The following is a 16,630-nucleotide window of genomic DNA, read 5'->3' as shown; positions in this document are numbered from 1 at the left end:
AGAAATCCCACGTTAGAGGAAGGCCATGCCCCGGGGGGCGTAGTGCCAATAGTTTCGTTTTTTTTTTAAATTGAAAAAATGAACAAAAACAGAAAATCGTGTCTACAGCAAAATCACCTCAATGGCGTATACATCATATCGCCGTAAAACGGCAGAGTAGGCCACACATTATCCAGTGCTCCGATTTGGCTTAATATGGTGGTTTAAAAAAGCGTTTTTTTACGATTATTACAAAAATCATATTTTTCATCAAATCATATATCCAGAACAGCTGAATTAATTCTAGCTAGCTACGTTTCAAAAGAAATGTGATTAGTTGGGCTTTAAATAGAAAATTACTATGCCATTTTAAAACATACTTATTACTGCCGCTCTAATCTAGTCCGTCCCATATGTAAAAACAGCAAGCCGAGAAAAACACAAGACAAATTTGTCCCGCTCATATGGCTACGTGTTAGGATTTTACGAAAAACTGAAATTTGCTACAGTTTTCTAGAATAAACTACTAACTTTTATGAGTATTTCTGATAGTTCAAATGATTTTGAACCAAACTGCATCATTAACTCAATATTGACGAAATTACATATGGGACGGACTTGATTTGAGCGGCAGTATAGATCAAATGACAAACAAACATTTGTGTATTTGAAGGTCTCGAGATCAAAGAGCTTACAGCTGAATTTTTGAAAAAATAAATCGGATTTTGGTAAATCAATCGAACCAAAAGTACCATGCTTCTCCAAAGAAATGATTAGTTCCCTGTACATTTGCGGGAGACGCATGGTGCATTTATTGAACACTTCAATAAAAGCTCAGTATGATTCTGTACCATTTCGTTCGTATTATTTAATCATGTATTCCAAAATATTGTGCTAGCCTATATTTATCTTTATTTAACACAAGCTTTAGAAAATTATTCAAAGTTCAAAGGCTATCAAATGATTTACAACAAAGTAAGGTCATTTTTAATGAGCTTCTACCATAAATGTAACAGTGTAACAACAACTTTTCTATGTAATCTGTACCTTTAACGATTGCTTTTTAATTAACTTAATATGGTTGTAGATTGGGTTCGAGGGAACAACTTTGTCGAAGAGTTCATTCTTAAGAAATTTTAGGGATTTATTATCTATTGTAGAATATTCAGCTTGAGCATTTTAGATGGAATGGGCAAATAAATAAATCCGTAGTAACTTTTCAAATGGGCGAACAGCACATTGAGTAAGAGTGGGATAGGCTGCTTGTTTATATCCAAGGTTTCACCTTATTGAAAATATACTACAGAAATTAAAAATAAAGTAATTTGAAGCAACAAATTGTTTTAGGTCGCTAGGGTTTCACTGCTGACAAAACTACCTTACTTCTTGCAGAAGCTCTAGAGAGATAAAATTTAAGAGCTTTTAGAAAAACGCCTGTAGTTAGATGCTGTAGCTCCCGACGGCTTCATAGCACTTTCTTTTTTTCAGAGGTGCGCTCTGGGTGCTCATTGTACATTTTGTTCAGAAGCTGATTAAATTAATTTTGTGTTGTGAAGATGTTTTCAGGTGTTTTTCTGTAAGACAAAGGCAACGCTGATTTCTCGACACATTTTGCTAAATTTTAGCTAGATTTGGTAAATTGTAATAATTACTCAGATATTTACGCGTATTCAGATGGGGTCTTGTGGAGACGCATGGTTATCCAAGTTAGTGGTTCAATTGCTATACTTTTTTGTGGTTTGTTGAAACACATCCTCAGCAAAATTAAATCAAAAGCCATTTTGGGATTGTTTTTCTTTTGGCTTTTATTGTGCGCTTTTTAGTTTGTAAACCAATTCAAATGAAATGCAGATTTATCAAAGCATAATCTCTAAGTTAATCAAAAAAACCATTCCTGAAAGGGTTAGAAGCGAACAAACTTTATTGGCCCCAAATTCTACCTCCAATTTTGGGCGTTCTTTCTTGCGAATGAGAAACGGGTTCAGCTTGCGGTACAGTTGGAATGTTTCTTGTTCATCTTCTTTTATTTCATAAATAGTTATAAATACGAGGCTAGGTCTAATTTATCACTGTTAAAATTCTGCCCTCCACTAATTGGCGCGCTCCGTTATGAGCCTAGAAGCAGCACATAAAATAGTCGGGGGCGCACCTCGCGATCGAGATCTGAATCCGCGGACAGTTCCAGATTCGCTCGCAGCGACACTTGGACTTGTACTTCCGGCGTTTGTACCGTTGGATCACGTAGTCGGCAATCACGTCGTTTTCCTTGCTTTGGTGCTGCTTTTTGAAGGGCGCCGGTGACGAGGGTTTGTGGATGAAGAACATCTCCGAATCGCCTGTCAGTTTGACGGAACCGGTGGCCCTCCGGCGGTGTGAGGACGTGGGACTGGCCAGCGTGGACGTTGCGATCGTGGGTCTCTGCAGAGGAGCGATGTTGATGATGTCGTTGTCCGTTCGATGGTTTCCGGAATTTTGTAGTTTGCCCTCCCGGGTTGAGATATTCCGAGCCGGCAACGAGTCCATGATTTGAAGTTTGATGATTTTGCTCGTTTGGGACTCGACGGGTGCTTCGGTTGGCATCGATATTATTCTCACTGTGGTATTTGGAGTCATGCTGCTCTCCACCATCATTATCGGCTCGTCTCCAAACGATCTAGACTGGACTGGTTCAGACACGTTTGGTTGCAATGGTTTGATTTGCACAAGTGCGACATCGCCGTTGTTTGACCGGCCGGAAGTGATTCCCAGGATTTTGAATTGTGCCTGAGTTTGTTGCAGCATGAGCAGCACTGTTATTTCCAGCACTGTTAAAAATCTGAAAAGTTAGGGAAAATAAGAGATTTTTTTTTAAGTATCCGTTTTGATTCTTTGTTCACATTTTGTAATTAAAATGATGTAAATTTTTTTTACACATATTTCTATTTTAACGATTTACACAAAAAAAAAATGAAAGTAGAACTTTCTTCCAAAATTTTTCGGGGGAAACCGGTAGCTCAACGGCCTTATGAAAAAGGTAAAACAAGCATAAATTACAATTTTAGACTAAAACAACTGATTGGAGGTTGTAGACCACGCCTAATTTAAACATTAAAACACTATTCGAGATTGGAAAAATAAACAGATTCGTTTTTGAAAATAAATAACTTGGAATTGGGGTATTAAGATTTTTTTCGATCGAGATCGAGTGGAGACAAAATTAAAAAAAAACAAGCTTTACGCTTTTTTTAGTGTTGAAGCATTGTAACAGGTCTGTTACTGTCAACAATTTACAAAATCTCAATTAATTTACTGAAAAAATAATTCCATTCACGACTTTGTTTGATCTGTGGTTATCTAAAAAAAACTGAAAAACGTTTTGCAATGTATTCTGAATAGTTTACTATCGGCTGTAGGTTTTTTTTCTTGAAAATTTCTATTTAAGGAATATATTTTTGCCCCCTAATATTTTGACAAGAAAAAAAAGAAGAGGTGAATGTGAAAGGGGGAGCGCCACATCTAATAAAATTTGCATTGGTCTTATTGTATTATTGGAAGTACATTGGCAATAGCTTAGTACTAAGTTTTGTTCAGAAACTCATGTCAAACATTTTGCAACAAAAAGGTCAAGAAAAGATTATTTCTATAAAGAGTTCACAAAGAGACATAAAGTGAGAGTGACAAACAAAATGCAAAAATTGGACAAATGAAGGATTTACACCATTCGAAATATCTAATCTAATCTAATCTAATCTAATCTAATCAGACCCTAGCGCAGCCAATCTTTCGAAGGGATCCTGGAGAGTGCCTTGGTTAGATGACGCCTAGCACTCTTCTTGTCATTTATTAACATTTGTAGTGCGCCATTGCATCGGAATGCATTGAAACATCACAAGCGTTGAAGCGGCCAGGCCTACTGCGTAAAGCCGTATCGCAGAGATGACTCGTAATTGGGTTGAGTTTGAGCACTGAGTGTTTGAACAACAACACAATTCTAAATCGACAGGGGAGGAAGAAGCGTGGGGACACACCACCATACGCTCCGAGATTTGGTTGTATTCGTTGGGAGCACCATGCTAAGAAGGTTTGGTACTCCGGGACCCTCTGGGATGGGACATTGTATTTCCACGAATGCCCTGGACTCTATTTGCCGTGGTTATAGCGCCACAACTCGCTCTCTGTAACAGTATTCCTTATTCCAGTCCACGCTCACCAAGTCGTCATGGCCTAGTGGTTAGCATTTTTGCCTACCAATCCAAAGGACGGAGGAATCGAACCCCGCTTCGAGCGACTTTGATTTTTCGTTCATATTCATCATTTCAAATTTATGTGTTCTTAACTTTCTCGTTGGGAGGGATTTACACCATTCGAAATATAAACAAAAACAAAGCACAACAATTCCGACTTTTGACATTTAAACATCAAAGTTTTCTATAAAATCCCCGTTTTTAAACACCTGAGAAAAAAGTAAGTTTGGTCCACCAAAAAATTCGCAATACAATTTATGACACTTTTGACAGATTTCAAAAACAAAAAACCATAATAACATTTTTACAAACAAAAAAATGTCTGAACGTTTTTTTATCTCATTTGATGACCACCCAAGTAACCACAAGCACTAAATTGAAGTATTAATTCAGTACTAAATCAGCACTCGAATGATTTGAAGTAGTAAATAAGCTTTGCGAATGCCTCATAGTACCAAAACTTTGCAGCATTACAACTGGCATTAAATCACCATTTACGACATTGAAAATGTGCTTCAAAGCATTTGATGTTTATCAACAAAGTAACCCATCGATACGGGACACATTTCAGCCAGACACGCTCTTATTGACTTTGATCCTCCTCCCGTCATACCGTTCTAATAAGCGTGCTGGCTAAGGCGCAGTTCCCCCGGTGTGCATAAATTTTAATTTTGCGTGAACTGGGTTCAATTCCCGCCGATTGAAGTGTTTTTTTTTTTTTGTGGAAAACTGCAGCCTGTAATTAAGCCAAATTTTTCAAAACATATGTCCAAAGGACAAAGGACATTATCAAAAGTTCTCTGGTAAATTGTATGACTTTTCTTACAAGCAATAAGCTGCTTTCCGGAAGTCTGATACACTTTGTGAAATTTTGCCAACCGTGGACCAAGCACTCCTCGGAAAACTATTGATTTGACTGGGTAGCTGTCCTTTTTTTTCCCCCAGCCTTGACGTCGATAAAGCAGTTTTTTTGTTCGAGCTTTCGGTGAGGCATTAAATCGGCATCACTGTGCGCCACTTGAAATATTTCTCAAGGGAAAAGTGCTGATTTAATGTTTTTAAGCATTATTTGCTGGTATTAAATGCCAATATAATGCTGATTTAATGCCGCTATTTAGTGCCTCGCGGTTACTTGGGGCATACAATATTATATTTCTCAGAAAACAAAACAAGAAGAAACGCTTCACGAGGGCCTTGTCGACACTCTCAAATCAAGATAACCGATTCAAAGTGGATTAATTTATGCTTTGCCACGCATATCATCTGTCGCATAATTCGCGCCTGTTTTAATCCCGGGATATCCATCAATGCTCTTTATATTTCACCCCTTCAGAAGCGAAAAAAAAATTTATTACATCAAAAGAATTCCTGCAATCTCGGCCAAACCGTTCCCGATGGCGGCCAACCGCCGCCAATACCACCTTGCCGTTCGGAATTGTTCTGGTCTTGGTCCGTGGTCAGTCCGCTTTGGTCGCCGGGGCCGCCCAAGTCCCAAGTCGTTACTCTCGGGTGAAGAAAAAAAGAAGTGACAGACGAATTTTTAATTAGACTCGTTTATTGCGCTCAATCTGCGGCACAGCAGCCGATTGTGGTTAGTGCTTTAATAAAAATAGCGCAAAACACTGTTGAAGTTCAAGGCTAGAATATTCCCATGGCTATAAGGGTGAACTTAGAATCAAAATAATAACTATTGGTGTGAAAATTATGTCATGCATAAAGACACAAACGGATTTTCGCTGGACTTAAAAAGTGTTCCATAAAATTGAAATATTATCCTCATTCAGAAAATGAAAACAGTTAGAACGTCAATTTCAGCTTGATTTTATTGTTTTATTCCACCGTAATATAAAACGCACCTGCCCACTGGAACGCGAAATCAAATCAGGACAGCTCAATTAATCACACGGCAAGCAGGTATCGATGATCGCAATCTTTGTTTGCCTGCGCTTTGAGTGATTTCTTTGGGGGCAAAAACGAACAAAAGTTATCGGTTGCGGTAGCAAGTGCCGGTTTGCACTTCATTCAGCGATGGAAAGGGTTTGTGTATTTTCATTCTCAGCAGCACTATTGCCAATGAACGAAACGGCGAAGCGATTGAAAACGATCGCACGGAGAGTGAGTAAAGTGTTTTCTTTGAATGAATTTTGCACCGTAAAATGGGGTAAATTGTGAAAGCTTCTGTTTAAAAAAGAGATGCATCTAGAGAAGTACTGCTTCACGGTGGAACACTTCGATGAGCTAGATGTTTATTTTACTCGGCAGTCGTAATTAGCCTTGCTCACAAAAGTCTCGGAGCTGGTTTAATGAATAATTGGGGTGGTATCAAAATTAGAAAAAAAAACAGTTTAGCGTCATGCCATGCCATGCATGGTAAAGTCTAGATTTCAATTATCCGAAGTACGATTATATGTAGCACGGATACACATTTTTCCTTTTTTTTAAATAATTTCTCACCTATAACATCAAATTCCAGTTCTGTGACCCCGTTATAATGAAATTTGAGTGTTTAAATGCCTGTTATAATACAAAACTCTTTTTTTAAATTATTATTTCAATTCCGCCATTTTGGCTGCCATCTTGGGTTAAAAATTTCCAAATCATATTAGAACATTTTTTTTGACTTATTTGAGCTTAAGGACCCTAAAGAAGAGAGAAAAAAAAGTTTAGTGATTCGATAGTCCGAAGTGAGATTTCCCGAGGAATTCATATAATTAAGTTTGGACTGTAACAACACGCGATTTTGACTTTGCAGGCGTAGTATCTTTAAAAATCGACAAAGATGCCTAGTATGGATAACAGTCCTCTCTAAAGATAATTGATTTCACGTGTTGCACATATTCACTGACATCGATTTTTGTGCTTTTTATTTTCAATCTAGGAAAAGCGTCTTTTGGGGTTAAAAATTGTAAGAAATTTAGCAGAAAAAATTTCGATGACTTTTCGACCTCAAAACTGGTTCTATCCCATTCTCCTAGAATCCCATTCCCCAGAATGGACTATTCCGCAGAAACTCAATCCCCAGAATGACCCTTTCCCCAGAAAAGTTTTTTATATTATGAATGTACTTTATTTCAAAAAGTGATCAGTTTTAAAGTGTGAAGTGTTTAGATTTCGCCTTTATTGTGATAACTGCTAACAATATTTGAATGTTTCCTTCTTTAAAGAAAGCAAAACTCTCTTGACTTGTGATAATTACTAACAAAAGTATAATTTTCCCTTTAAAGTTGAATTTTGCCTTCTTTAAAGAAGGGAAAACTCTCTTGACTTGCGATAACTGCAGCATACTGACACAAGTTGAATTTTCCTTTAGCAGTTATCCCTAGTAAAGAGAATTGTCCCTTCTTAAAGAATGAAAAAAAAAAAAAAAACAATTAGTGTCATCAACTATCACAAGTCGCGATGTCTTCTTTAAAGCGATTCTTATATTAAAACAATGTTGAAAATTTAATATCAATCTGCCTATTGACCAATATGCGCCATTATGCCAAATTATGTTATGCCAAACGGCGTTATGCTAAATGGCATTATGCCTAATGGGAAACATAACATGTTTTTCAAGATCCTAAATATTTCTGGGGAATGGGTCATTCTGGGGAATGGATCATTCTGGGGAATGGGTTATACTGGAGAGTGGGATTCTAGGGAATGGCATCCTGGGGAATGGGAGCTCTCAAAATTTGGGATCGAGCTCCCAAAATTTGGGATCGATTTGCTGGTTACAATTGGTTGGAATGTATTAGCACTTCTATTTAATAAGGAATTTTGGAAAACCTACACTTTCAACTTCTTTTCTAAATTTTTATTTTGCTCTTTTTTGCAAACCAATACATTAGTGTTTAAAAAAAGTGAGGAACCTCAATTTTCGTGCATTATTCCACAAATTTGACAGCAAAAATTTCTTAAAATGCTTTATAAATTACAAGCTCTTTCCGGCAAACTTCGTCCTGCCCTTTAAATGTTTCCTGACGTTTCTTGCCTGTTGGCTTATTCAGCCTCCTGTGATCAAAATTTGATTTTACGTAACTTTTCCCATACAATCTGCAGATTTTCCGGAATCGGTTCCAGAGTGGCTAAAGTTGACACTTTTTGGCTTAAGAACCTTCCTTTGGGCTCCAACGCAACAAAGAGCACCTCGATCCAACGCTCCGTATTGAACTGATTCGCGTTCGAACAAAACCGTCGAAATTTTTTATATATATAAGAAGATAAGAAGATAACACCTATGCTACTGCCAAGAATTTGTGAAATATCATAAAATTGATGAACACATTTTTGTGTTTATCTTAACAATTTTAATGCAAATAGATTGAAAACACTTTAAAATGATTCTTTCTGTGTTGATAATAATTTTAAACATGATTGTAACAATTTAGAAATATTTGAAATTTTTGTAAAATTTCAATGCAACACCGCAAAAAGTTATTTTTTCGCAAAAAAATGTTCTCGTCAAAACTTAGATTTTACTGGTGAATATTGCATTTCATAACAATTTTTTATTGAGATGTTAAATTCATGGTTGTAATTTCAATTTCCGTTTCTATTTAATTTTTAAACTGACGAAAATTGGTGTAAAGTTTCTTGAATTGATCACGGGAGAATTTTTTTTTAAGTCTGTTGGTTCTCTTTAAGAACCATTCTATCGTTATTCGTAAATTAAAATTTTCAATGAAGCATCTCTTGTTTATTTTTAGAAGAAAATTTGCTACATCATGGCCATGATTGTAATTTCGTTTTTATCTGTACCACCGCTGAGTACATTTTTATTTACGATTTCAACCACAAGGAAGTGAAAGTTATAGAAATGGGCGCACACAATTGTCATAAAAAAGTGCACATTCCCGAAATTATTTTTCATTCGAATGAGGGAAAACAACAACGACATAACCTCCCCTCTCATACACGCAAGAAAATCCGTAAATCTCGCGTCAAAACAAACCACATCACACCAAACGGTTCTGTAAGAGTAAGTACGGGCTGAGCCTGACTTGTACGTACATCTCAAAACAAATCGTACGATTGTTGTTTGTCGTTGAGCTGTTTCATTCAGTTGTACTAATTGACAATGAACGCAGACAACATTTGTTAAACATTTTCGATGAGTTACACTCGAGTGACATTTGGTGTCAAGATAAAATGCAATTCTCATTTTTCTAAAGGTGATGTGATATTTTTTCTTTTTTTTTCAGTTTTAATGTAAAAATAGCAAAAAAAATAATTTTATTTTAATTTTTTCAGGCTTTCGTTTTGACTTGATATTTCATTTTTTTTATTAAATTTTGTTTTACTAAACTCTAAATTTTCATTTTTTTTATTTAATGTTTTGCTCTACCTCACCAGAAATTGTAAGAAAATGGCTTAAGCATTATTTATAAAGAAGATTTATTGATATGATTAATGGTTAAAAAAAGAGAACGAGAGTTGCTCCTAAATCACAGATGTTTAATTCAACGTTAGGCACTCCGGGCAAAATTAATTCAGTAGAATAATTTGGCAATCCATCGTAACACCTGCCGTCGCTAGAAGTGGACCAGTTCAATGAACTTGAGCCGTCAAATTATCTCTTTGCCATTGGAAGAAAGTGTCTGAGCTCCGGCACTTTTGCGCGCCATCCATTCCCAAGATTCATTTACAGTTGCTTCGTTGATGATGGCTGTCCTAGCGTACCTAGTTAAGACATTCTTAGCCTAAGCTGACCACTGGGGTTGGTGACGGTCACACCGGTGATGCATGTAAGCTCGCGGTCACGACTTGTCAATCTGGCCCTGGCGTGTATCTTCTGGGCTGTTGTTGTTGGTTGATGCGTGAGATGGTTCTGGTTCTTGTTCTATATTTACCCGCGCAAGAGACTAGACCCATCTTCATCATCATGACATTAATAATTACCACAATTATCGGTTCCCGGGGGCCGGGTCGGGTATACGCATTTAATGTGAAATGAAGCCGCATGACGTTAACTGCCGCTATTAAAATGGCCCAGTAGCCACGAAGAACCCGCACAATGGGATCGTAACGTTTGTGGCGAATGTGAAGGTTAAAGGCGGTTTGATTTATTTTATTTATTACTAAATTATAATGAAAATGATTCTGAACCCCAAAGAGAATAAAAATTCGAATGAAATGTATATTTTTTGTCCTATTTAATACCCTCTGTGTTTCGTACGATCCAGGTTGTTGCCTCATTTTGATAAGATTTTAAATTGGCCATGTACTCAAATCGCTTTATGAACGCACCACTTAATTCATACACTCGGTTTGCATTGAAAAGCACAAGAAAAACCCGTCTCAAAGAAGACGAAATTTTGAAATGCTGTTACTTTACCTAACTATAACACCGACCAACAACATTTCTGTGCAGGCCTAACTCGAGGGAAAGCCCCAGAAACACGTGCACTTTGAATTTAACAAAATTATTTAGACAAGGCCGAATGGTTTTTCTCAAAAGTTGCTGTTCACTGCTACCACATATTGCATGCAATTTTTGCTTGTATGCAACAGCGACGAACCGCCCTAATTCTCCACACAAACTTTGGAGAAAACCATTAAATATTTTTGAAAAATTCAAAGTGCACGTGATTCTGGGGCCCTCAAACTGCATGCTTTCCCTCGAGTTGTGGCTGCGCAGTCATTTTTGACAACTTTTGTAGGTCAGTGTAATGTTTTTCTATGCATTTTAATCTAATTTTATTTTAATTCTTTACTTGCCGATGTTCGCACCCCCCTACGAAATACTTCAATGCACCCCGCAAAATGTGGGAAAAGAGCCCTTTTTTCGTGTTGTCAAGTTTCATACTTGCCGATTTTTTATTTATTTTATTGGTTATGTACACCATGAAAAATGTATTCACTGGAATTTTGATGTAGCAATAATATTGAAAAATTCAAAGTATGCCATTGAAATATCTCGTTAATTTTATTTTTTTATATAAGGCCGTTGCAAATATTTTTTGAAGTTTATGTCCCTCGACTCTGATCAAAGTCGAGGGGAGGGGCAAAAAAATAAAAAAAGTTAAAAATTGGAATGACAGGCCACTGCGCCAACATTTGAATGAAAAAAGTGTTTTAAAATGCATCATACACCTGTTTTGCAATCATTGATTTCCAAAATTTCTAAGTACTGACGAAAATTTTATTTTTGCGAGAAAAAAAAGTTTTTGCGGTGCTGTACACTGTAATTTCATAAAAGTTCAAAATATTTTTAAATGAGTCCAAACATGTTAAATATGATTATCAATGCAGAAAAAGGCATTTTGGATTGTTCTCAGTTGATTAGACTTCTATTTCCATTGAATTTTTTATTTTTTTTTTTTTGAAAACATATTTTTTTGACCCCTGATTTTTCGGACCAATTTTGAAGGGGGGGCGGGGGGGGGGGCGACATAAACTTTGAAAAATATTTGCAACGGCCTAAATCTAGTTTTGAAACAGCATTTTAAGTACATTTTTAAATACATTTTTTCGTAATTTTGAGTACGCCATCAAATCGGGCGTCCTATTTTACACAAAAGTTCCTTTGACACAAAATTTCCATCACATTACCTTTTCAAGATGCTATTTTTTGAAAAACTTGTCTTTTTTCGCATGTTCAAAAATATAAGGGGTTGTAACGCCCCTCCGTCACGACATAAAGTTACCCCTAAGGACAAAGTTTCACGTAAATCGAAGAGGGGTCGGGACATCTTTTCCCGATATCATGTGAGTTAGTGGAGAATTACCCTGATCAAATGGGATTGAATTAAAAAAAAACTAAGAAAGGTCGGGGCAACTGCTGTGTGAGTTGTGAAAGAATGACCCACCGGTCTGAAAAAGATTGAATGTTATAAAATTAAAGTTTGCTTAAGGAGGTCCCGCCCGTGTGGATCAATCGGACCGCGCACTGGACTCACAATCCAGAGGTCGACGGTTCGAATCCCGCGGCGGGCGCTCTAAAATTCTTTGTGTAAATATGGGTATTCGGCGCCGTCGCTCCGTGCCATACTTTCATACACTTAGGAGCCCAGGGCGGCGAAGTCCTTGTAGATAAAAAGGAAGACACTAGTGGTTGGTACTAGCAATGGTGACCGACAGCTATAAAGTCAACTTCGTTTCGTTTAAGGAGGTTTTAGACTGTGACAAACAAACAAACATGCTCGCACATTTTCGTGTTTGACAGTTTGTCAAACTCACAAACAAAGCGAAATGTATTACGGTTGACATTTTCTGCGAACAAACAAACTGTCAAAAAGTGGGAGTTTGTTTGCTTGTTTGTCATAGTCTAATACCTCCTATAGTAAAACACTCGGCTAAAATTAAAACACTCCTTTTGTAATGGAAATACAATTATTGTCGTTTATATTTTCGATATTTTTTCTAACTGTTTTTTTCTAACTTAATGTCTGATTGCGCTGCGCGTGTTACAAAAATTCGCCCAAAATTCCACGGAAGCAATCGCGTTAAAAAAAAATGTTGTAACGATGTTTTTGATCGCAAAAATTACAGAATTCATCAAATCGAGTTCTGCAAAGTTATATAAAATCACTGGAGAAAAATAATCGTCCCGATTGGTTGAGTTATGCTCGAGAACCAGCGAATTGAAGTTACCATTCCATTGGAGTTACCATTTCCAACGGGAGACTTGGGCGTCCGTGTTTAAAATGCGTTGGGTTTTCCAGTGATTTTGGGGGAAATTTGGGGGTTAATATTTTGTTTCTATCGTATTACTTGGACAATTTCGTATAAAATGATACCGAATGAAAGTCTTCTGGTCTAATAGTTGCTTAGTTTTGAGTAAAAAAATAGAAGATCCTCCAGAAAGGGGAAGAACCAAAAATATTGGGATTGGCCCAAGTCTGTGAAGGTCAAGCCCGAAAGTGAACTCAGTAACATTGAATGACCCATATGCTCTACTCGAGTACTCGTTTATCTATCCGAATATCCTGTGAAGTTTTCGCTTGATTCACTGAATCAAAACTCACAGAATGCTGTTGCTGATCTTTAAGGCCTAATCCTTTCCTCTTCTTCACACAACACAACGTCCATTCAATTGATCAGCATTAACCAAGGCATAAATTAGCAATCTTTTGTTTCACCAAACCACACCACACTCACTTCAAGTACAGCATTTTGCTCGTCTCGTCGATATTCCGGTTTCGATTTAGTAGAAAAAAAAACTCCTTCACAAATTAACTTGAAGACACTCTCAAGGATCGTGCACAAACACGCGCCGTAATCGGTCCACTTTTCCAAACTATAAGCCCGGGCTTCTTCGGCTTGGTTCAATCCTGCTCAATCACTTGGCTCGAAATCATTATTCAAGCCCATCCACTCCTAATAGCTGAACAGTGTCCATCGATCTCGACACGCCGGGTACTTGTCTCAGATTTGCTTAATTTCAATGCCACGCGCGCATGTGTTACCACCTCGATACACAAAACCGTAATGAATTAAAGCTCTTCTTGACATTTTAGTTTTATATAGTACACATATCGGTTCTGCCCGATGTCTCGTTCTTTCCCAACATAATGATGAAGAAATGGCAACAGCAGCAGCAGCTTCAGCCGAAGAAGAACGCTGATAATGACCGCGCTCTGTTGGGTTTCCTCCTCACGCCGGGTTCTACGCCGAAGAAGATCGGTCTACCTGAACGCGCTGAACCTGCGGCGTAAGTTCTCCACACGACGAAGTTAAAAAGTAAGACCCGTGAGCGTGCGCGCGCAAAAAGAACTCCGCACCGGACGACGGACGCCACCAGAATCAACCGCCGCGGTCAGTCGAGGAATGGATTGAGCGGTGGCGGTCGGTCAGTGGTGGCTTCACACGCCAAACACAACACACCTTCCGAAACATATTTACCTACATCACCCCGGTGGTTGGGCATGGGCAGAGTCGGTCCAATTTACCACCACAGCCAAACCACCCGGTGGCCCGGTGGGCAATAAAAATATTCGCGAAACATGATGATCATGTTGATGATGACGCTGAGGACGCCAGAGCCGTTGAGAACTTGGGCCCAAGCATTAAACAACAAAAAAGACAACAAAAATGAGATGATATACATAGTCGGAAACTTGCTGAAATTTACTCATTCTTCCAGGCAGGGCGGTAATCAAGAATGGCAGAAGTAAATTTATAATAGCGTTTTTTTAAATTCCAAATCTTGATGAACCCAAAGTACGAGTTGAGTGGGAAATGATTGAGAAAAGTATTGAAGTTTATGATAATCTTAAAAAAAATCACATTTATTTGATATTGAATCTTCATGACACGGGTAAGCTCTACAAACTTTCACAAAATCAAAAAAGAAGTTCGAACTTTTTCTATTTGTTTAATTTTCCATTTTCGTTTTGGAACCAATTTGAATGTCGTGTGAGCAGCAGCGCCGAGAAGATGGATTTTTGTGGCGTTCTTTTTGTGCTGTATTCGTGATCGTGTTCATGTCGAATTATGTGGAAGGTGCGAAGCCGCGTGTTAGGATTCTTGTGTCTTTGTTGTTTTATTTGTGTTTCCATCTGAAGTATTAGTTTTAAAATTATTTTAATTTTTTACAGCTTTCTGGAATTATTTTAAATCAAATGTCTATATGTAAATTTGTCTACTCACTATATGATTTATTTAAATGTTCATATTATTCCTGATCCTATTCCTTTCCTGTAGTATACCATCTCCTCATACCATATTTGATCAAATTGCTTAAATTAACGAAACTTTCTAAAACAGCATGGAAACCTTCTAAGCATTCATATTTTAAATAACTGTTTTTTTACAGCTTCCTGGAATCATCTTGATTGTATTTATTATATTTCTTATATTCATTTTATTTACTATATTTATTATATTTATTATTTATCATTATTACAAAACTATATGCTTATTAGATAATACACTACAGACTCACATTTACGCTTACAAACATTCAAATCATTAAATACATTACGCACTCAACCATTTTCATCGGCCCGATGAAATTCCCCTAACCCCCATTCCAAACCTCCCAAAAATATTCCGTTCACTTTTAAAAGTCGCATGGGTTCCCTGCACTTTTGCCACTAGTGAACAACAAAAACATCCCCTCCCAAATCCCCACGGGACTGTATGGGCGTAGCCTTGGAGCACAGTGTGGAAATTTACGTTCTTAGATATTCTTGGTTGTACCGGGCAGCAATCAAATTGTCTAAGAATATTGAATTGACCATTGTGGCACCCCCTACAGCGTGGTGCAGACCCGTTATGCTATGCTATGCTATGCTATGCTATTTTCGTTTTGGAACCAATTTTTGAAAAAAGTTTCTCAGATCAATCTGAATATTTAGTAGTCGATTCTTCATGGAAAAATAGGCCGATGGCCGAAGTTTAAGCAAAATCTATGCGTCAACCTAGATATTTTAACTTTTTGGCTTTATAAAATTGAAAAACGATAAAAAATCGCGGTCTGAGATTTCCATCAAAGTAGACTTGTATTGGGTTAATATCTGATGAAACTTTTTATTAATCGAAATCGGTGTTGATTTGGCGACTATCAAAGCAAAATGACGGATTTTTGATGATTTTACCTAATTTTACTCGAAAGGGTATGGTTTAAAAAATGGTGATATCACGAACAATAAGGCAAAATTTAACAAAAAAGTCGCTGGAAATCGGTGCATTCATGTTGATAACCATATTTTAAAAAAGCCTAAGGAGTCTCTAACTTGACCTCTAATAAAAAGTTTCCGATCCAAATTTACCAGATTTTTGACTTTCTTTTAAATAACTCCAAAATCAAAGCTTGAAGAACCAAGACAACCGAATACAAATATTCTATTTGCATAATTTTTCATGAGAATACAGTAACATATTGCCCGGATACAAATTTGAGCATTATACAATGCAAAACATAGATTATTTCATTGATAAGCTGTTTATTACTCAATGGCTCTAATTTTTTTTTCAATCCTCTGCTATATAACACTAAGACATTTTAAAACATTTTCGAATCAATAACATTGTAGAGATCCTGAACAAGTTCCCTAAAAAAGTACCAGTTTTGGTTCAATAAAAGCAGAGCTATGCCTAATTTAGTAAAATAAATAGGGACCTTCTAAAAAATTTCTGGATTTAATTACTTTTCACACGATGAACACCGCCTACTATTTTATTAATGATTGTTATAAAATAATTGACATGAATTTTGTCAAAATTTGAAGTTATTTTTATGTTTAAACAAAAAAACATCAATGCAATCATCTGAGTAGGCGGTGTAAAAACGCCCATTTCATTACACTGTAGAATTTATAACTAACAATTCAATAAAACGATGTTTTAATTTAAAAGAAACACTACAAGGTGGATAGAACCTTTATTTATGAAGTTCAACTCGCACATCAGGCCAGGGAAACTCTACAGCCATCCCTCATATTCGGAACAGTTTACAGATCGGCCATTGTTCAACAAATCGTAGAAAATTAATAAAAGAA

The 16,630-nt window shown here is 37.0% G+C and overlaps 1 protein-coding gene across 1 annotated transcript; it reads right to left on the bottom strand.

Moving 5' to 3' along the window:
• Positions 1-1,988: 1,988 nt before the first annotated feature.
• Positions 1,989-13,957, bottom strand: LOC120421358 (uncharacterized). The gene is made up of 2 exons (XM_039584545.2): positions 13,287-13,957; positions 1,989-2,794 (listed from the first exon to the last, which is right to left on the bottom strand). The coding sequence occupies exons 1-2, from the start codon at positions 13,298-13,300 to the stop codon at positions 2,095-2,097; spliced, it is 714 nt and encodes a 237-aa protein (XP_039440479.1). The 5' UTR covers positions 13,301-13,957; the 3' UTR covers positions 1,989-2,094.
• Between the last annotated feature and the right edge of the window lie 2,673 nt (positions 13,958-16,630).

This window comes from Culex pipiens, chromosome 2 (assembly GCF_016801865.2).
Source record: "Culex pipiens pallens isolate TS chromosome 2, TS_CPP_V2, whole genome shotgun sequence".
NCBI classification, from domain to species: Eukaryota; Metazoa; Arthropoda; class Insecta; order Diptera; family Culicidae; genus Culex; species Culex pipiens.
Note: the sequence above shows the minus strand (reverse complement) of the source record. Positions and strands in the feature narration are given on the sequence as shown.